General features: G+C 49.9%; 1 protein-coding gene across 1 annotated transcript in view; it reads right to left on the reverse strand.

Moving 5' to 3' along the window:
• Positions 1 to 516: 516 nt before the first annotated feature.
• The window catches only part of LOC134416533 (interferon-induced very large GTPase 1-like), a 50,942-nt gene continuing 29,664 nt past the window's right edge, over positions 517 to 21,794 (reverse strand). The window contains exon 3 of the mRNA XM_063153256.1: positions 517 to 9,490. Within this exon, the coding sequence (XP_063009326.1) occupies positions 2,187 to 9,488 (7,302 nt within the window). The 5' untranslated portion in view covers positions 9,489 to 9,490 and the 3' untranslated portion in view covers positions 517 to 2,186. The remainder of the gene's footprint in view (positions 9,491 to 21,794) is intronic.

A 21,794-nucleotide genomic window follows, 5' to 3' on the forward strand; every position in this document is an offset into this window, starting at 1 on the left:
GGCAATGACTACATCGTTATTTCTTACAGACCATGACAGCAACACAGCAAGGCCAGGTGTCCCCTGTCCCTGGCACTCACCTGTGCAGCACACGCTCACATGGCCCAGCTCTGGCTCCTGTCACTGGCTCTGGGTCTGCTTGGCCAGGGCTGGGCTTGGCAAGGTTTGGGCCCATTCCCCGTTGGTCCTGCAGGTTCCCAGCTGAGCAGCTCCAGAGCACAGAACCTTGCTGGGATCCACCTTCTCAGCCCTCCCTGTGTGTGACAGGCCAGGCTTGGTTCCCAGCTCTGCCTCCCTTGTCACCTGCCTCCGACATTGGTTTCCCTGCATGTTGTGGTTTGGGGCTTCCTACCCTCTCACTGTCCCTGCAGACAGTGAAGCTGCTCCTGGAGCAGACCCTGAATGGAGCAGAGCCTCTGCTGTCCCACCCCCTTCCCCAGTGCCACCCCCTGTCCCCTGCCTGTCTGCAGCACACAGAGCTGTGGCTCCCCTGAACACAAAGGTGACACAGAGCAGTCCAAATCAACTCCTTTATTAGCACAGTGTGAAAAACGGCAATCACTTGTTTCAAAATTTTCAAAGTTTATAAGTAATAAAATTACTATGAAAATTATAATAAAAAATTAGAGCAATAAGCATTTGGACAATCAGAGTAGGACAATAGAAGACAATAAAAAGCAAAGAGTTACAGATGTCTGGTGCATTTTACTCCTTCTGCCAAGCAAAAGCCCACCTTGCTACCAAAGGATTAATCCTTAAAAGAAATAGCTTATTGCATATTCATATATCTCATACATGATGCAAAAATTATTTTCAAACACAGGGTCTTTTCTGGTTATTGTCAACTCTCCTCTTCATCTTGTAAATCAGTCGTCTTGGTCGCTCAAAGTCTGGTTCTTCCTGATAAGGAGGCAGTAATTTTTCTATTGGGTTTTGGTATCTTGTTGCTGTTATCTCTATGCAAAGAATTTCTTGATTCTCTTATCCATTCCTTGAGCTAGTTAGAAAAGTATCTTCCATGACATAGTTTCTATTTTGTATTATGTTATAGCCTAAAATTTATACTTACCACACTACTTAAAAGAGATTAATACAACATAATTTTCCAACATAACATATGTAGTATTCATTTTAATATTTGCAAAGAGCCAAGCGTATATTATGCATTTTTCACATAAAGCCTGCAGGGGATGAGGCTGAAGCAGCCCTTCAGCAGCTCTCCAGGAAGGCCTTGGCCCTCCCATTGCCAGCGGGGTTGCAGCACCTGCACAGCAAAAGCCCCCACAGCTCCCTGGGGCAGAGCCAGCTGGTGCCACCTTCTCCAGAGCACGGCTCTGGTGCCACCAGCCTGCCTGGGCAGCACCAGCACTGCCCTGAGGGCTGCTGCTGAAGGTGCTGGAAGACAGGATTCTCCACATGGGGGACTCCAAAGACTTTTGTTCAGCAGAGAGGCCAAGGGCAGGAGTAGCTCCTGCTGGGGCTGAGGGCTGGAGGGAAGGGCAGCAGCCCCAGGCACCTGAGCAGGAGCGGCTCCCCTGGACAGAGACACAGCACCCCTGAGACAGGGAGTGAAAACACTGCCTGAGCCTGGGGCAGTCGTGTCACTGCTCTCCTGAGCCCACAGGCACAGCAGCTCCTGCTGGGAGAACGGCCTCAGTTGATCCAGGAGGCTTCAATGAGGGAGGGAAGGATGACACCCAAAAGCCAAGCAGCCCAGCTTGCAGTCAGTGTAGAGCTTGCATCAGGTTCCGCAGGCCTTTCTCCAAGCAGGACAGCTCGTTGCTTCAGGAAAACTGCCTTTGGGGCACTGTCCCTTCTTGTCTCACAGAAGTTGTTTCAAGGGGTGCTCTGAGTGCTGCCCTTTGCCCTATCCCTGGCCCTTGGCTCAGCCTTGGCCACAAGGCCAATTGTCCAAAGGAGGGGATTTGGTTTGTCTCTAGGACAAAGCTGAGGGAAATGTTTATGGCAAACAGGCAAGAGGACTCTGCCTTCCTCATGAAACAAAGGAATTGCTAAGTGATGGGTGAAGTAATGCACCTTATTTCATCAAATCTGGGAGCAATTGGATACCATTGGCTTTCCTGGACTTGAGAGCATCATCATTGTAAATGCATTTTGTAAAAGACTGGTACAAAGTTTTCCTAAACTGCAAAGCTGTTGTGGTTCTTCCTTCCCATGGACATGGCCTAACGCTTCTCCAGCTCAGACAGTGCTTCCTCCTTGGTAATTCTCTGCCACGCCTCAGGGATTGCTCCTCTACCCTGAAACTTCCCATTGTACTGAGCTTCCAGCTGTGTCCTGAAATGAGACACAAACCATTTCCAGTACGCCTGCAAGGATGAATCAGGAAGAATTTTCCAAGTGGACTTAGGAGGTCCAGCATCCCGGTACCTCTTGTAGGGGATTTGTTTACTGTCAGAAAGTACTAAATAGCAGTCACTTGCAACGAGGCTGGAACAAATATCAATGACCAGGTGGTCTGTTCTATACCATTTGATTCCCTTCAAAGCTTGTGGGCGATGGAAGACCACCTGATGGTCTCCATCGTGATTCTGCATGGTGTTTGTGCAGACAGCCCCACAAAAGGGACACTGCTCCCAGCACCCTGAAAAATGCTCCACCAGGATGGTGTGAGTCTGCCCTGAAAATGAGCTCAGGTCTGCACCAGAAAATTCTTTCTTGAGCCTTTCCTTCAGGTCAGGCAGAGCTTCTGTCATGGCCCTGCTCAGGAACTCAATGTCTGTGACCTCCTGGTGCTCAATGCCCTTCAGGTCACTTCTGGGCAAGTTGATCACCTCTGAGAGTTCCCTGCAAAATTCATCCAGCCAGAGAGAGATTTTATCTTCCCTGTCTTTTCTGTCTTTGACAATTTTGGTTGATAAAGAAACAGCTGAAAGAATGTTGTTATAGAGAATATCAAGGGAGGACCCTAAAAAGTCCCCCCGACTCCGACTCCCATCTAAACAGTGCTCCCTAATTCGTGTCTCAATGTAAGTCTGAAAAAACTGTCTTGGGGTCCTAACGTACTGCTTGAAATACTCAAAATTTTCCTGTTCTGCCAGGTATCTCAGGATGCAAACTTCCAGATTGGCTCTGTTACCCCTGAAATCTGGGGATTTCTGCATGTCCTCAGCTATGGCTTTGGCTGTCCTCTCATAGACTGCCTGGCGAAGAGCTGGCTCAATCTTGTCACAAAGGAAAACAGCAAAAGTTGTGACAGAAGTGGCTCCTTGGCAGGAAATCTGGAAACATTGGAAGAAATCTTCTCTCTTGCTGCTCAAGTACACAACTGGGTCATTTGCCTTTTGGAATGCTTTGTGCATGGCTTTAAACCTTTCTGCTGCTATTTTGCACAGATAGAGAGACAAATCCATGCTGTAATCTCTGTTGAAAGTATATTTCCCATTGCTGGGGACAGAGTTCACACCTTTCTGTACTTCATTCAGTATTTCATGAATAAAATTTCTATTGTAATCGCGTTTCTGTTCTTCCTTCTTAGCAATGTTTTCCTTAACACATGCTATGATGCTGTCAGTGATGTGCTGAAAGTTGATCACATCAGCATTGGAAATGTTCCTGGGATCTGAGATAAAGCCTAAATACTTTTTCTTCATGATGTGTTTCTCAGGATCAAAAGAAAATCCTCTGCCTCTGGGAAATGACCTCATCCGTGCATGGAAACCCGGCTCCTTAAAGTGCTCTAGAAGGACATCTTCGATTTGTGCATCAATATCCACCCGTTCCAGAGGACGAGCAGCACGGGAGACTTCGGCAATCCACTGGTTCCAGAGGAGAGTAAAGTTGTCCTTCAGTTCTCTCTCACTGAGGCTCTTCCCTTTCAGACTCACAGCCAGGTCCTTACTCTTTTTCAGGAGCTCATCTTCATAGTCCAGCTTCCTTTCATCCAGTTTCTTCTGCTCCTTCTGAAGCTCAATAAGATTCTCACATTTCTTTTTTGTTTCATTAAGAAGAGTCTCTTTTAATTCCTTCAGCTTAAGCGCTGTGCTTAATTTCCACTGGACCAGTGTCTCACAGTCTTTGTCCTCCATGAAATACTTTTCCACTTCTTTCTCAATGGCATCACTTGTCTCTTGCACCTGCCCTTCAAGGTATTCTCTAGTGACATTCTGCCAGTCCCCATTCCGAATTTTGTTGACCAGTCTCATCTGTATATCTAAGATGTGACTCCTCAGCCTCCAGGTCCACTGACTAAAGGCACTTTCCAGTCTCCTGTACACAGCAATCTCCAGGGAATTCTTGAAGCTGAACACAAAGTTTTCATTCAGCAAAGCATTCCAAAGGTCACCAATACGATCTTTCAGGCTCGAGAGCCTCAAAATGCTGCGCTGAGACTGCTTCTTGGCAGCCTGGAGGATTTTGCTCTTGAGTTGCTGGGCATTCTGGCTGTATTTGGGATTTGGTGGTGCCATTGGGGGGTTTCCTTCCCACAGGTGAGCAAAGTAGTGAATGTGGGTGTTCACATCAAAGCCAATGACATCGCTGAAGGAGGAGACATCACAGCACTCCTCCTGAGCAGCTACCACAGTCATTTCATCCAGCTTTTCCTGCAAACGCCTTCGTCCTTCCATGTTCTGCTCCTTGGCAGTTGCTTCCCCCACGTTTTGGTGGACAAAGAGGCAGCTTGGGGAAAGATTGACTTTCTTCATCCTCAGGAAAGCCTGCACAGCAATCTGGAGAACATCCTGCATTTCTGATGGATTTTCTCCAAAGATATTGATCACAGTCAAATTGCCAACACCAATGACAAAGGTGGCCAGCTCGTTGTCATGGTTCAGAGAGTGTTTATTGGACATCTCGATGGCACGAAGTCCCTCTGTGTCAACCACCAGCACAAAATCAAAGCCCAAGTCTTGCTGTAGCTCCTCTGCCACTGGGATGAGCTGCATGAAGGCCCCACGGGTGCATCTCCCTGCGCTGACGTTGAACTGCAGACCAAACATGGAATTCAGCAGGGTGGACTTGCCTGTGCTCTGGATGCCGAGCACGGAGAGCACAAACACTCGTTTGTCCCCCAGCCTCTCAATTAAGCTGTCAAAGATTGCTCCCACCCAGCACAAGGGCAGGTAAGAAGCATCCCCATCCATCAGCTCCATGGGGTGCCCTGAAACCATCAGATCTGCTGCAATTTCTGGCAGTTTGACAAAATTGTCTTTCTTGTAGTTCATTATTTCCAGAGCTTCATAAATCTGCCCTAACTCTCTCAATAGGTTCTCCAGGCCGATGGATGAATCATTGATTTCATCAGAGAGGGCATTCAAATGACTCGTCAACTCATCGTTGCCCCTGGGCTTTTCCTTGCTTTTCTTTCTTGACTGGATTTCAGACCATAATTTGTGATAGTCCTTCCTCAGTTGTTCAAGGCGACCACAAGACAGGTCATGCATAAAGACCTTCATCCACTGCAGGAAGTATTTCTTGGTGTTTGCTGGCTGGACCTGGAGAAAGCCAAGGAATGATTTCATCAGTGCGTTGAGAGGGAAAGCTTGGTCAAGTTGCTTTTTTCTTATTGCTTTCTTCTCATATTCAATTTGGCTGCGATGATGCTCAATGCTCTTGTTCCTCTTCTCCTGCAAGCGAGTGAGTTCTTTGTCCTTTTGGCACCACTGGTACCACAGTTTTCCTTGAAGTGGCAGCAGCTGGGATTTGATCTCAGACAGCTTCTCTTTCTTCAGAAGCTCCACCAGCTCCTTTGCCTTTGCTTTGGCTGTCACACATGCAGCTCGATCTGCATCCACTATGAATCCGTGCTGGCGAGCTTTCTCCATGCAGGACTCCAGGCTAAAACATGGATTAGACCCTTCCAGGAGATTCCCAATTGTCTTGGTCAGTTGGTCCATCAGTTCTGCTTCATTTCTGTCCTTGATCCCTATTGTTATGTTTTTGCTGGCTTGTCCAGCTGCAGCATTGTCATTTTCCGTGAGAAGACAAACCAAAGGCCTTTGCGACTGCCACAGGTCATGCAGAAGCTTTCTCCCCCTGTTGTCCATGTGCTCCCAGTCAGACACAAGAGCCACGTTGACAGAAGATATCTCCTGCAGGAACTGCAGCTGTGCTCCGTGATCCCTGGCATCTCCATGCAGGTTACAGAAAGCCACACAGCACTCAAAGGTGTCATCGGGGCTTCCACCAGGGTAGTACCAGGCGATCTCCACCAGTCCTTCCATCAGCAAACGCTCTCTGGTGCTGCCTCTGCAGTGGCGGTGGAAGAAAGTGTCGTGTTTGCGTTTGCTGAGCACAGCGTTGAGGAGCTGGGACTTGGAAGAGAAGGCCGAGCTGCCAATGCGGATGAAGGACACGATGGGTGTGTGTGCCTGAAAGATGAGTTTGTTGCTGAAACTCTTTGTTTGGGCCTGCTTTCCCGCCTTCTCCACCTCTTTCCAGCTCCTTTGGATTTGGCTCAGTGCATAGAGCGGGAACTCGATGCGTGAAGTGCTCGGGTTGGGCACCAGCAGAGGCAGCGCCAGTTGGCAGAATGCCAGCTTGGTTGCCAGGGTCTGTCTCAGGAAGTCATCAGCACAATGGAAAATGGCCATCTGCAGGTCCATGGGGTGCACATGGCCATCCCTGTTTGCACGTTCAGGGGCTGATTTCATCAGCTTATCAAGAAAGTTTTCAAAGGAGTCTGATTGCTGGTGCTCTTGCTCGCTGGTTTCTGGCATGGATGCAAGGCCTGGGTTGCTCCTTTCCCAGCAAGTCAGGTACCTCACCTGGTAATCCACCGTTAATAGTTTTTTCAAGAAGTATAGTGGCAGTTCCTTGTCCTGGCTGGGCTCGCTGTCCTGCAGAGATGTCTTGCAGATGGTGCGGAAATCTCCCATCCCCATTTTCCTTGGATAGTGACTTTCCAGTCCAAGGCGCTTGAGCAGCTGGAGGAACTCCTGGGTTGCAATGGCTTCATTTTCTTTGGCTTTGCTGCTTTCTGACTTGGACTGGGACTGACTGGGGGCTTCATGTGTTGGAAAAGTGTCTTCCAGGTCACTGAGTATGTTCTGCATCCTCTCCTCATCCCATTTGTCATCCAAGAACCCATTGATCAAGGAGTCCAAGTCCCGTTCCAGCCTCTCCCAGTCTTCATCTCCAGTGTGCTTTTGGAGGAGATTCTTTATCCGTGTGGACCATGAGCCTTTTATGTGATTTTCCATAAAAACCAAACGCTCCCTCTTCTGCTCAGGGGACAGCTTTTGACTTTCGGGTGTCACAGTCAGACCTGTCAGCAGGAGGGAGGCCTCAGCTCTGTCTGCATCTTGCTCCTTCAGGTTCACGTACTCCGCATGTGCCGTTTCCATTTCCTTGGCCATGTACTGAATTTCTGCGTGTCCAAGGAGTTGCTGAAAAGTGCTGCTCTCGACCTGGTACCCTATGCTGGTGGCAATCAAGAGCACCAGCAGTTCCATGTCCTTCTGAGCCTGTTCCTGGAGAGACTGGAGTAAGGAATAAATGGCCAGGCTGCTGGTCAGGGTGGCTTCTATCTTTGCTTCATGAACATCAGAAGCAGAGCTTCCTGGTGCATAGGTGACAGCATGGATGTGCTCCTGCATTTGCTGCAGTGTTTTGATGAGCTCTTGAAGCTCAGAGACTTTGGGAGATCTGGGAAGTGGGTGCTCAGTCTGGAAGACCCATTGCATAATGAAGGAAGCCTCAGGGAAGTCCTTGACAGAGTAGATATGAGGATTCAGGAGACTCCTCAACATTGCCTTGATAGTGGTGGTGTTTTCTGGAGGTGACTTCTGGCAGCTCTGTACAGTGTTCACCAGGAAGTCCTGCAGGGCTTTGTCTGACAGGCACACATTGATCCACACACTGGGGTTCCTGGTTTTTGCACTCAGATCATCTTTTAGCTCCATCAGCATGAGTAGCTTCCTTTCATCCACTTTTGTAACCTCCCAGGCCTTCACAGTTGCCATGAAATCTCTGGCCTCTTGCACTGCACTGCCTAGTTCCTCTCCAAAAACCATGCCAACACTCTGATTTGTCAGTGCTTCGTAAGCAGCCCTGAGGGCTCTGCTCATCTGGCCTGCAGACTTAAAATCCTTGCAGTGATTGCGCAGGATGACATCCCACACTGGGATCAGCTCAAAGCCACGGTCGATAACGCACCACGTTGTGTTATCAGACACGAGCCCTGTTTTCCACTCAGGAAGGGAAGATGTGTCTGCTGGCCCCCCGGTGTTGACCACGTAGAGCTGAATTGCTGTATGAGAAATCTCTCTGGCTTTTCCCTGGACAGAAGCCTTTGAGCTGGATTTGGAAACATCCAGGGTCCCTCCTACACTGGCCCCAAAGCCACCCCAGCTGGCCCCAACAAAGCTGTTCAGTGCTTCAGATGTTTCTCGCTTCACCTCTTCCCGCTGCTCAGCTCGGAATCCTTCTGTAGATGCCTTCCACCAGAATATGCCCCCAAAGTGGAGGGGACCCTGGTTTATATGGGACCCAAACCTGCTGAAGAAACTCTCACATATCTTCACCAAGGTGGAGTTGTCTTCTTTCTGACTGCAGCTCAAAAGCTGCTCCATGTCTTGCAGCTCCCGCAGAGCCGCATCCGAGAGGCAAAGCTGATGCCTTTGGAAGTAGCAGGAGGCCAGAGGGATGTACTGGTACTTGGTGGTGCAAAAGTAGCTCTGCTCAGAGCGGGACTGGTGGGTGTCCTCTGACTGTGAAGTGCGGCTGTAATCTACACCCACTCCCACATTAATCCCCCAGAATGAGCATTTGGCAGAAACGCTCACGCTGAAGCCCAGCTGCTCCATGGACTTGGTGAAAGTGGATTCTGCTGCAGAGGAGGAGAACTCCTTCCTCTCAAGCAGCGATCCTTGCTCCGGACCGGTGAGCTGGAATCCCTCAGGAACTCTGAGGAGCTGCTCTCGCTTTGCCAGCACATCTTCAGGTCTGCTGGTTCTGTAGATGCCCTGCAGGGCCAGTCCCCCTGACGCCCGCCTCAGTACCTCCGTGTCAGGGATGTTCTTCCCACTGCCTGCTGACTGCTCCTGCTGCTCCAGCTGCTTATGGATCCTCTCCAGTATATCTGCCAAGGGTTTCTCTGGTGGTGGCCAGAACTCTTTTGGAATCTCCATGGCTCGCCACAGAGTCTCTGCTTTCTCCCTCAGAGCATCCTGGCTGTGGCTGTGACTGTTGAGCATTTCTGTCAGATCCTTCAGAGCTTGGTTGGCCTCATCTTGTCTCTGCTTTGCCTTCTCCAAGTTATGCTTTTGCATCTCCTCACGCGTTTTGTCATCTGTTATTTTCAGGAGTTTCTGCAGTGCCTTTTTCTCCCAGGGATGCCGTACCTCACACTCCAGCCTGAGGTAATCTTTATATTCCAGATGTTCCAGGGCTTCTCTGCACTTGATTCCCAGCACCTGTGAAGCTTTGGGCAGCCAGTATCCAGCATCCAGTCCTTCCTTCTCAAATGCCTCTGCCAGGAGCTGGGCCTTTGAATCCTCCTCCTGTGTGTCCTCCTGCAAAGCCATGGCTGTGGAGGAAGAAAAGAGACATTCCCTAAGGTGTTGTCAGAGGCCCCAGGCTACTGGCAGAGGCTCTGCAGCATCCGCAGCCCTGGGGATTGCTCCCACCTGGCTGCTGCATCCCTGCCTCGGGTGGCACAGGAGCCAGGGTCTCCTTCCCAGCACCCTGGATGTGCCCGTCGCTTTCCTGTTTGCAGGATCAACCCTGAAGCTGAGTCTGTATCCCAGAGACAGCAATGACACACAGAGACAGAAGCACAGAGATACACACAGACTCCCTCAGCCACACAACCTGCCCTGGACAAGGTGCTGCCTTCACCATCACCCACATCCTCCCAGCACAACTCCTCCATCCACAAGTGCAGACAGCCGGGGCCATTCCTGGCTCCCTGGAGCACTGGCACAGCCCCTCTGCCCATCCAACAGCCCTGCCTGCATCCTGCACCCTCTGCCCAGCCCACGGCTGCCCTGCTCGCTGCCTGGCCCAGCCTGCTGCTCCCAGCACCCGGAGGCAGCGCTCACACACTCCCCCCATGGGCACCCCACACTCCCCAGACACACTCTCCCCCATGCCCCCAGGGACTCTGAGCTGTGCTCCTGCTCCAGCTGCCAGCGCAGCCCCTCCCTCACCCCTCTCCAGCCTCTTCCCAGGAGCTGCTTCCTGGCACCCTCAGGGGCCCACCCCAGTGCAGGGGGAAATCCACCTTGTCCCTGCCCACAGCTGTGCCTGGGACATCCTGGTGGCCCTTCAGGGCAGACTGGAGATGCTGGGAGCAGACTCAGAGAGGTGCCCTCTGTAATCTGCTGCTCATTAGCACAGATGATCTTGTCAGCCAAGTGCTCATTTGGTTTAGTCTTGGCTTCAGCCACCACAGAGCCACTGAGCTTAAAATCTCTAGTGGCAGGAGGAAAAGTGCCAGCAAACCTTCAACCCTGGCCTTGAGGGGAGCAGACTTCAGGCTGCTCAGGGGCAAGTTAGAGAGGGCCCCAGGGAAATGGCTCTGGAAGGTGCTCGGGTCCTGTCTGGGGGTTTGTTCTTACCCCATAGCCAGTTTGGTTTTTAATTTGGTTTGTGTCTGGAGTTTTTACTGTCCCCCTCTGATTCAGGAGTATCACAATGCATGAAGGGTGGCCCAGGTTTCTGTGTGGGGTTGGAGACCAGGGGCTGCTCTTCCTTCCAGCAGGGGTGATCAACACAGGGGCCATGCAATACACTGGGTCTGACCTGAGATCCAGTTGCCCTATGTTTTTTTCCTTTCTTTCCCCTCTTCCTTTTTTCTTGTTTCAACACTGTGACCAGGGCTTGCCATCATGCTTCTCTGCTCCTCTGCTGCTTGGGACCTGGGAGCACCCCTAGCCCCACTAGGCTCGACCTCAGGCCCAGTCATCACCGCTGAGCCATGCAAAGGAGCGGGCCCACACCCCGCCCCTACTGCTTCAGGAGTTTTTGCTACACTTCAATACACCGCCCTGAGTTTTCAGTGGCACTGAGAGCAGCTGCTCCCTGTGGACTGTCCAGGGGAAGCCAACTCCCCTGTCCCCTGTCACCAGGGCCGCCTCGCCAGAGCCGCCATTGCCAGCGGAGAGGTGGCCGAGCTTGTGCCACAGCGCCCTCTGCAGCCGTGGAGGAATCATCGCACCTGCCCTGCCCAGCCGGGAGCCAGCAGCGCCCCTGCTGGCTGTGCCCGGAACTGCACCGCAGGGGCAGTGCGTGATGGGTGAGACAAGGCTGGGATTGGGTTTCTGGTTTTGGTTGTTTGTTTGTTGCCACTGCTGTTGTTGTTTGTTTCTCTTGGTAAATACATATGTATATATACACACTCTAGTAAATACCTGTTATTCCTTTCCCTATATCTTTGCCTAAAAGCCCCATCATTTCAAAGTCATAATGATATGGAGAGAAGGGAGTCATATTCTCCATTCCAGGAAGGTTCCTGCCTTTCTTGCTGGACACCTGTTTTTAAACCAGTACAAGTCCATCACTGCGAGTCACTTTTCATTGAAAAAGCCCTGAAGGATAGGACAGTCATGGGTGACAGTCAGTACGGACTCAGGAGAAAAAATCCTGCTTGTCACCCTAAATTTCCTTTCACAACACATTAACACATGGAGTTGATCAAGGACAGCCAGTTAATCAGATCTTTATGGATTTCAGGAAAGCTTTTGATCCTGCCTCTCCTAGGACCATGGTGTGTCCCTTCCAACTCAGGCCATTCCATCATTCCACGATTCTGTACCTAACAGACCTTGTGCTTTCACTGGGCATCTGCCTTTAAACCTTTGGGATTTCTGACTCTTTCACACAACTCCAAGAATTGCCCAAGTCTCAGTTCAGTTGGATACTGGAGAGATTTATTCCTTGCAAAAAATCCTTATGAGCATTCACCTTCCATCCCACCAAAGCCACAACACTCTTAGCTGAACAGGAATTGACCTGAGGGGCTTGGATTCAGGTCCAATAGAGCCAAGGGCTCCTGCACCCTTCCAGAGCCTTCAGGGGAAGCATTCCCTTGGGAATCCCTGCAGATTTGGGCCATCTGAGCAAGGGCTGTGGGCTCAGATTCCACTCACCCAACTCACAGGAGAGGCTCCCGTCACTCCCTTGGCTTCCCAGCAGACACCAGCAGCTGAGGGCCCCAGCTCAGGGGACACAGCACCGCAGCAGGAACAGGCCTGGGGTACACGGTGGGTGTGGAGAAGAATATGGGAACCCCTTGAGAAATGAGGAGGAAGAGCACCAGGAAGGAAAGGCCCAAAATCCTAAAGAAGAAAAACAGACAGTCAGGAGTAAGCGACCCATGAGCATGGCAGATTGTGTTGCGTTGTACTGTGCTGTTATATCTTTTGTTGCATTAAGTTGTACTTTCGTTTATCCGAGTTTCCCCGTTAGAATGGTTCTGCCCCTGCTACCTCCTCCCATCCTTTTAATGTCAACCTCCCTACCCCCTCCCCCTTTTCCCCAAAAGTGGCTGAACCCTTCCCTTAACTCCTCCCCAGTGTCCTGTCCTTCACTCAATGGCCTGTCCCCTCCCTCTGGAAACTTCTACCAAGGGCGTTGAGTGATAGGTTCAGGCACTGGGGCCCCTCCCTTGGGTGGCCCTTATTGGTCCCCCTACCTGCCTAGTTCACCCTCCCCCCCCCCCCCCCCATCCTTTATAACACCCTGCAGACCCCATTCTGGCTGTCTCCAGCTGGCTGGTTTCCCTGGGTTAGGAGTCTAGTTAGAGCTCCAGAATAAACGTGGACATTGCCCCCAACTGGAGTCCACTCTCCTTCTTCTACCAATGTCATGCTAGTGTCTTGTCTGAAAGGCCAAAGCCTTAGCTGCTCTCCCGACCTCTCGAGGAACAGGAGAGTGTCCCTCGCTGCCTGCAGTGCCAGAGCAAGCCGGGGTGACTCTGAGCACACACGCTGAGAGGTGCTGTGACAAGATTCATTCCAGGGAGCACTGGAGGCCAACCCTTCACTGGGGACCACAGAAGCAGGAAAAGCCTCTGGCTTGAAACAAGGGCAGTTCAGCAACAGAGGAGAGCTGGGCGTGTGCTTGCAGAGCACAGGAGGGATTTCAGACCCCAGTTGTTTTCTTTGGGCTCATGTCCAGCTGCTCCCTGGGCAGCAGAGCCTCAGTGCAGGACGGCTGCTCAGGATGGGAACTGCTGGCTCAGGGTCACTGCTGGACCTTGTCCGCTTGAGCCACTTGTCCCAGCCCTGTCCTCTCCAACACTGTCTCCCACTGGAGCACTGCGAGGAGCGGTTAAGTCTCAGGAGCCGGAAGCTGTCCTGTACAACATCAATTCCAGCCCAGCTACACCCTGTAACCTGCCCCCAGGCATCCTTGGCACTCCCTGAACAGCCTCCCGAGAGTGTTTTCCGCAGCCCTACCCCAGGAAAAGGGGCTCTGGGAACACTGCTGCCTTTGTGGGGCTGTCCCAGGGACCCGAGCGCTCGGGGTGGTGATGCTTAGACTGTAAGGGAGGAGAACCCCACCCTCCCTGCGCGGGCAGGAAAAGGAATGATCCCCCCGGCTCCTGCCCTCAGGGGAGCGCAGCCATCCGGCCCCGCCGCGGGGCTGGGGGTGCCCGGGCCGGGCAGGGTCGGCCCCGCCTGCGGGGAGCGTTTCCCCGCCGGGCTCGGGCTGGCGGCAGGGAAGGGGCTCCGCTCGCCATCTGTGCCCGGCCAGCCCCGCTGCCGGCTCTCGGGACAGCCTCTGCGCCTCTGCAGCCTTCCCTGTGCCCCTCCATCCCCGCATCCCTCCTCCTTCCCCCGCCGCTCCGCTCCCACCGCTCTGAGCCCGGGGCCCTCCCAGCTCAGCCCCCGCAGCGCACACGGCTCCCCCGAGCTCCCCAAAGCAGTGCCAGCAAAGGCGGCTTCCTGCAGCCCACGCTCGGAGCGCACAGCGCCCGCCCGCTGCCCTCAGCCCCCTCTGCTCCTGCCCTGCCATCTCCCCAGCCCTGGCAAAGCACAGGGAACAGGAGGCAGGAGAGCAACAAGATCCCGCTCCCGGCTGACCCCGGCTCCCAGCCCCGCAGCTCATCCCCATCCCCATCCCCATCCCCATCCCCATCCCCATGCCCATCCCCATCCCCATCCCCATCTCCTACCTTCTCCCTCCCGGCCCCGCAGCTCCCAGGCTGGCAGAAGCCCATCCCAGCCCCTTTTTATCCAGCCTTGGTTCTCCAGTGGGTGCGGCTTCACCTGTTCAGAGGCAGTGGGGTAATTCCAGGGAATCAGGTGTTTTACTGCAGCGGAATGTGAAAGTGGAACCGCTCTTTTGGCGTCAGATAATTTAATTACGGTCTAAATTCCACACCAACTGTAATTCCATTGACTCCATCACGGTTAACACTCGTCTGTTGCGGGCCTCTGACCTTGAACTCCTGTGCTGACTGCTGGTAATAATATTGTAAACTGTGATAGTTGGATTTGCATACATGTAAAAAAAGGAGGAAAGGATCCTTGGGTAAGGGCCTGAAGGGACAGAAGAAGGGGGAATGGATTTCCACAGCCACAGGGCAGGGATAGATGAGATATTGGGAAGGAATTCCTCACTGGGAGATTTGTGAGGGGCTGGGATATATTCCCAGAGAAGCAGTGGCTGCCCCATTCCAAGACAGGAACACCTTCCACTGTCCCAGCTTGCTCCAGGCACCGTCCAACCCAGCCCAACCATACCAGCAGAGGAAGCAAAGCAGGAACAGGGCCTGGCTGCAGCTTTCTTGGCAGGGGACACCCCACGCCTGACAGTAAACAGAGTGTTTGGGTTTGGCAGAGGACATTCAACACCCAACCAGAGCAGGGTACCTGGATTGCTTTTTCCTGGGCGTGTGGACACACAAATCCTGCCTCAAAGCAAGCACTGGAGTTTGGATACTGAGACCTCCAGCCTGCCAGGACCAGCCATCGCCTGCCCCAGGCTGACAAGTCACAAGTGCTGGAGCAGACACAGCTGGCATTTGTCCGGCCTCAGGGGAAGCCTCAGCAGCTGCCAGGCAGGGCTGGGACACATCACCTACAGAGCATGGATTTGGTCCCTCCCTTCCCCATTTTTAGCTGAGCCTGTCTCCAGAGGGATATTTCCTCCAGCCAAAGAATTCCCTGCTGCAGGAGTGTTACAGGCACAGAATCCCAAGATGACTGAGGCTGAAAAAGACCTCCCAGGACATGGAGTCCAGTCTGCAACTGATCACCACCTTGTCCCCAGCATAGACCACTGAGGGCCACGTCCAGTCCTTCCTTGGACACCTCCAGGGATGTGACTTCACCTCCCCTTGGGCAGCCCCTTCCAAGGCCTGAGCACCCTTTCCATGTAGAAATTCCTCCTGGTGTCCACCCTGAGCCTGCCCTGGCCCAGCCTGAGGCCATTTCCCCTTGGCCTGTCCCGGTTCCCTGGGAGCACAGCCCGACCCCCCCAGCCTGTTCCATCTTGTCAGGGACTTGTGCAGAGCCACAAGGTCCCCCCTGAGCCTCCTTTTCTCCAGGCTGAGCCCCTTCCCAGCTCCCTCAGCCCCTCCTGGGGCTCCATTCCCTTCCCAGCTCCCTCAGCCTCTCCTGGGGCTCCATTCCCATCCCAGCTCCGTTCCCTTCCCTGGACATGCCCCAGCCCCTCCAGGTCTCTCCTGTCAGGAGGGGCCCAGAGCTGCCCCCTGTTTTGCGGAGAAAAGAAGAAACCTCGCAACTTTATAAAAGTTGTAAAGCCTGGTATGTTTATTTACCGCGCTGGAGGCATACAGAGAAAATTCTCCTCAAAAGGCATGCCTACCCCTGAAGATCTCAGGTCTCCTTTTATCCCCCTTCCAAATGCATATGCATACAGTTTCACAATAGGTTCATACATATTCATTCCACGTGACATTTATCGCCACTTATTCTTTATCAAAGGAATTCCTAGGTCGGGGGCAAATTGACCTCGTGGTCTTTTCTGTTTTTCTTTCTCTGTCTCCTTGCTGTCTCGGCATGCGAGTTTTTCCTTCAGCTTTGGCCTCACAGACTTTTCACCGCTGCTAGACACTTCACCTAATTCAGAATGGATCTCTACTCTGTCTCATTCTTCCCTTTCCTAGGAAATAAGTAAATTGTTTTACTTAATGAAAACCTTCATGTCAATAAGTGTCTTTTAATGCTTCACTATGTACGTTTGATAAAGAGGTTAGCACAGCCATTCGTTGCAGTATTCTCCAGTTCCAAATTAACAATATAATAGGTACTCTTAAGCTTATCTCAACTAATATTAGTAAAACTACAATGGGGTGGCACAACTTATTAAAGATTCCATTTGCAGTTGGTGACCACCCGAAGATCACATCTCACCAGTGATGATCCATATTTTGTTTTATTCTTTGTAGAACTCTGGTTATCTCCTTTGTATCATGTTGGACAGTAATTAAGGTTTTCTTTCCATTTTCTTGGATTTCTTTCAAGACTTCCAGTAGGTCTTGGTGCTTAATTAATTGTTTCACTAATGTACGGTTCATCTCACTAGGGGTAGGTGGTAGTCTGTGATACATTGTGTAATTGGATTTAATCAGCTGGTAGGATGTTACTGGTACCAAATACGAAAAATCACACCAAATAATCTTAACAAAATTACAAATACAGAGATTAGAATGGTTTCTTTTAGACAGACTAACATAATTGCTATCAATTTGTACAGCAGCACAAGCAGTTCTCAAGCATACACCCTTTTCCAGTATATACGAGCACAGTTTTCTGGTCAGTGACTGGATGAATTTCAAAGTGGCAAATACTCTGTTCAGTGTCCAAACACATCAGTTTACTGTCTGCCACTTTTCGTTCATCTTTTCATGCCCACACTCCATGTTCTGAAGGATAGAATATTGTTTTTTCATGGTTTAATCTTAGGGCAATGATGGGATGGATAACATAAACAGTGGCATTACGTATGGTAAGCACAAAGGCAGTTGCCACATTAGAAACAGGATCATAGGTGAAATTCACCATAGTCCACCAGGATTGAAACTTCCTTTCAATATCAATCATATTATCCCACACAATTTCTTGAATTTCAGTTGGAAAATTACCTTCACCCCTTTCCCATATGATCAGAGCTTCTGTTGCTTTATCCATAACTGTGCTTGTATACAACTGAAAACTAAAGACACGTTTTCTTGAACTGTACTAAGTGCTTCTACTATCAGCTTGTGGTCTTGGTCCCCGGCCTTTTCACACTTCCTTACTTTGGCAGTACTTTTGAAATCTGTCACTGGCTAGTTCCTAATGCCAATAGAGATTACTATTAAGGCTGCTTCAATTTTGTTAGGCTACCTGCTGCAGTGGCCAGTTTATTCATCAGTATTTCTGAATCAATTCCATTTAAAACTCCCAATCTTGTCCCTAATATGCCAGTTAGATGTTTGTTATGGGGAACAGGAACTGCTTTCTGTCCATGACCATCCCTCCCTGCCAGAGGGATGTGCTGGGCTCACACTGCAAATTCAGACACACTTCACAAGTGTATCTGACAGAGGTTTAGGTCATACTTGAGGCAGATGTTTGTTCTGAAATGTAGAGACCTCAGGGAATCTAACCTCTCCTTCCCCCGCCAAAGCACCTGATTTCCCAGATGTGTGGCAAGCAGGAATGTCTCTCCTGGTCTACAAAACCTCACCCACCTTGCCCCTAGCTAAGATCAAGCTGTGGACTGTGTTCAGGGCAGAAGATAACAGTATTTGTCAAACAGATGAGAATAAAACTGGCTGGAACATATGGGATTTGGGTAGAAAGATTTCAGGTCCAAGCCTCAAGTAAATAATGAAGGGGAAATCTGAGAGAAGAGCCTAAATTCATTGCAGTGCCTCAGAAGAAACTGGGATCAGGTTTCTGCTACTTGAAACACTCAGCACAAAAGTGATGCTCAAAATCCTACAGCCTACTGCTGAGCTCTGAGGGGGGAGTCTCTCTCTACCTCTTTTAAGCAGAATCCAACTGCCTCAGACTGGGACAATCACTGATCCAGATCTCAGTAGGAAAAGGGATAGCTATAAATAAAGAAAATCATCTTCCTTGCTTGGGTTAATTCACCACCTGCAGTTCAGCACCCTTTACCAGCCATTGCCTGGGTGTTCAGCCAACCAGCTTGGAAAATGACCTAAGGAAACTGATTAGGTTATCACAGACTTCCTGGTGTTCGTATACACCAGGGGAGGTTCAGACACTAATTACATCTGGTGTCTCATAAGCTACCCTCTTGATGACCTGGTACCCTACTTTGATTTCTTCTCCTCTGATTCCTTGAAGTGTCCACAGTTCCTGTTCCTGCCATTCTTGCTCCTCACATACCTGATTCTCATGGATTACTACAGTAGATATGTTTAAATATTTTATCTCAGAAAGATAAATATTTTATCTCAGTAGATATGTTTAAATATTTTATCTCAATATTTTATCTCAGAGGGTTTTCCCATGAATCCAGTATAGTGATTAAACACCTGGGACCAAGGCCATTCAGCATTGCTTTGGATAGAGGTACTCTCTAGTTCTAAAACTTCAGTTATAATTACATACAAAACAATTCTGTACACTAAAGTATGAGCTACTCCCGACCGCAATATACTCATTTTGCCCAAGTAAGTTTTAGTCTCAGTTCATTGTCTCCTGGTGTCACTCCTGAAGTGGCTTCTGGGCCTTCTTCACCCGAGAGTGATGGATCCAGGCATTCTGCTCCTTGATTTTGATTGCAGTGAAGGTGGTGAGAAGCAGTGGTCTCTCCCACTGTGGTTCCGAAGTCTTCTCTGTAAGAGACTTAACATATACATCACGCCCAGGCAATCTAACTCCCTGCTCCGAGTTCCAGCCACATGTTTCTCAATTTCTCTGAGCTGTTTGCTTAATGCCACCATGTAGATGGACATTCTGGACATTCTGGACATTGCCCTTGTATTCTATATGGCCTTCTATAAGGCATTCCAAAAGGATTCAGCATTCCTTTAGCTCAAGGTTTAGTTTGAATTTGCAACAGTGCTAGTGGAAGAGCTTGGGCTAGGGTAGATTAACTTCTTGCCCCAGTCTTATGATTTGCTGCTTAATCAAATAATTCATTCTCTCCACCTGGCTGCATGATTGGGGGCGGTATGGGGTGTGAAGTTCCTAATCTATGCCCAGATGGCTACTAATCTGTTGCACTATTTTGGAAATGAAATGTGATTCTTTATCTGAGGATATTGTGGCTGGAACTCTGAAGCATGGTATTATTTCTTGTAAAAATAATCTGGTCACCTCTTGAGCTTTGACAGTTCTGGTGGGGAATGTTTCTGGCCACCCTGAAAATGTATCTATTAATACCAGTAAATACTGATACCCCCCTTTCCTTGGAAGTTCTGAAAAGTTGATTTGCCACTGCTGTACAGGCCCATGGCCTCTCCCAGTCTGACCGAGTTTTGGCCCGGGAGGGTATTCTGGGGTTAGTCTGGAGGCAAGGATCACATTATCAGCTCACCTGAGTGATAGTGGCATATAAATTCCTGATAACAATATGATTCTTTCAATCAGATGTGTGTTCTAGAAAGCCTGTGGAAATTACTGCTTCACAGTCAACACTTCATTTCAATGCACTCTGTATCACTCGCAGCCTTGGTCATTTTGAGAAAGGAGCCACACTCTATAAAAGGCTTTTAAGTAGTTAGGCCCTAGTGTGTTTTCTAGTGCCCTTCCTTCACTAGTAACCACGAAAATGGGAAGGGATTACTAGCTCTCTTTCAATGGTAGCCCACCCCTTGCAGTTGTACGTCTCTTTTGATTAGTATTATTGTATTATGGCTTACCTTCGAGGAAAATCTGTACCTCACCCTTTGCTGCTTTCTTTGCCTCTCTATCCGCCAGCTCATTTCTTTCCTCCAATTTTAAGCTCACTCTCTAGTGTGCCTTAATGTGCCTTTTCAGGTAGCTGAACTGCTTCCAGCAGCTGGATTGTCTCTTCTTTCCCTGTGAGGTCAGCAGTCCCCTCTCCTTCCAGATGGCTCCATGTGCATGCACAACTCTGAATGCCTTTTGCTGTTTCTAAGGCACGGGTCAATGCATTTATCTCAGCATTCTGTGCAGAGGTCCCTGTTGGTAAGAGTCCAGACTCTATTACCTCTCTGCAGGTAGTCACTGTGTACTTTGCAATGTTGCGTTCCACTGGCAATGTAGCTGCTCCTGTCAGTGAACCAGGTCTCTGCATCGTCCAGAGGAGTGTCCTTTAAGTCTGGGCGGCTGGAGTAGGTAGCTTCAATGGTCTCCAGGCAACTATGGTGTACTGCTTCTCCTTGATTCCACTGAGAAAAGAAGCTGGGTTGACAATATTAGTCACCACTATCTCTACATCATCTTGCTGTACCATGATGGCCTGGTATTTCAGAAACCTCTGCGGTGAGAGCCAGTGGCCGCCCTTTACTTCCAGCACTGCGGACACTGTGTGGGACACTAGCACAGTCATTTTTGTCCCAGGGTAAACTTGCGTGCCTCTTGAATATTCAGCACAACTGCTGCTACAGCTCTGAGGCAACCTGGCCTTCCTTTGGCTGTTGCATCTAGGTGCTTAGAAAAGTAAGCAACTACCCTCTGGTATGGACCCAAGTCTTGAGCCAATATTCCCAGGGCAATTCCTTGCGTGGAAAAATAGAAAGAATGGTTTACTTACATCTGGAAGTTTCAAAGCTGGAGCCGACATGAGAGCACTCTCTAGCTGGTGAAAGGCCCGTGTGGCGTCTCTTGTCCACTGGAGATCTCAGTTTCCATTGGCAATAAGAGCATAGAGGGGTCTGGCGAACAGTCCATAATTATAAACCCACAGCTGGCACTACCCTGCCATGCCTAAGAAGGTTTGGAGTTCTTTCATTGTCTGGGGTCTCAGGGTTTGGCATAGGGCTTCCCTGCCTTAAAGTCTGCTGCTCAGCACTCACTTCTTATCCCAGGTAGATTACCTTCTGTTTCACTACCTGTGCCTTTTTCTTTGAGACTCTGCGTCCTTGGAGTCCTAGGAAATTCAAAAGGCTTACCGTCCAGGCTTCTCTCACTTCCCTCATCCGAGTGGCTACTAGAAGATCGTCCACGTACTGCAACAGCCTCCTTTCCTCTTGTGGAGCTTCCCGGGACTCTGGGTCTTTGCAAGCTGTTCTCCACTTGAAGTGGGGAATCTTGAAGCCTTCAGGCACATGGACTATGTGAGCTTGTGTTTGAATGCAAAAATTTTCTGGCTGGCTTCGTGGATAGGGAGGCAAAAGAAGGCATCTTGTAGGCCTAAAACAGTGAACCAGGTTAGCTCAGGTGTTAAACAAGTCAGTAAAGTATATGGATTTGCTACCACAGGGTATAAATTCTGTGTTATCTTATTGACAGCCCTTAGTCCAGTACTATCAGTTATTGGGCTGATTCCTTCCTTATCTTCCTTTTGAGGGTACTACTCAGTTCTCACTAGTTGTGTTCTTTCCTTAAGCTTGATGCTCATGGGGGAGCATCTTTCACTCTCCCTGGTACAGCAGAGGCCCATACCCTTGAAAACACTTATTCTGATATCTCCTTACTAATGTCTTTCTTAATTTCAGTGTCTGGTAATGTTAAGCCTAACATCTTTATATTATTTGCCTCCAGAGTAACCTTTCTCATTTGAGAATGTTTAGCAAATTGTACAAAAGATTTTAGGTACACATAGTACACATGTTACTTTAAAGGTTTGCGAAAGTATGCCTTCTCAGACTGGACAGTTGTTCATTCCCCACACTACAACATAAACATTCTCCACAGGTACTAAGGCTTTATTTAAAACTGAATATATGACCCTTGTATCGACAAAAATTCTTCCCTTTGGGGAGGTCATCT

Source organism: Melospiza melodia, chromosome 3, assembly GCF_035770615.1.
Source record: "Melospiza melodia melodia isolate bMelMel2 chromosome 3, bMelMel2.pri, whole genome shotgun sequence".
NCBI lineage: Eukaryota > Metazoa > Chordata > Aves > Passeriformes > Passerellidae > Melospiza > Melospiza melodia.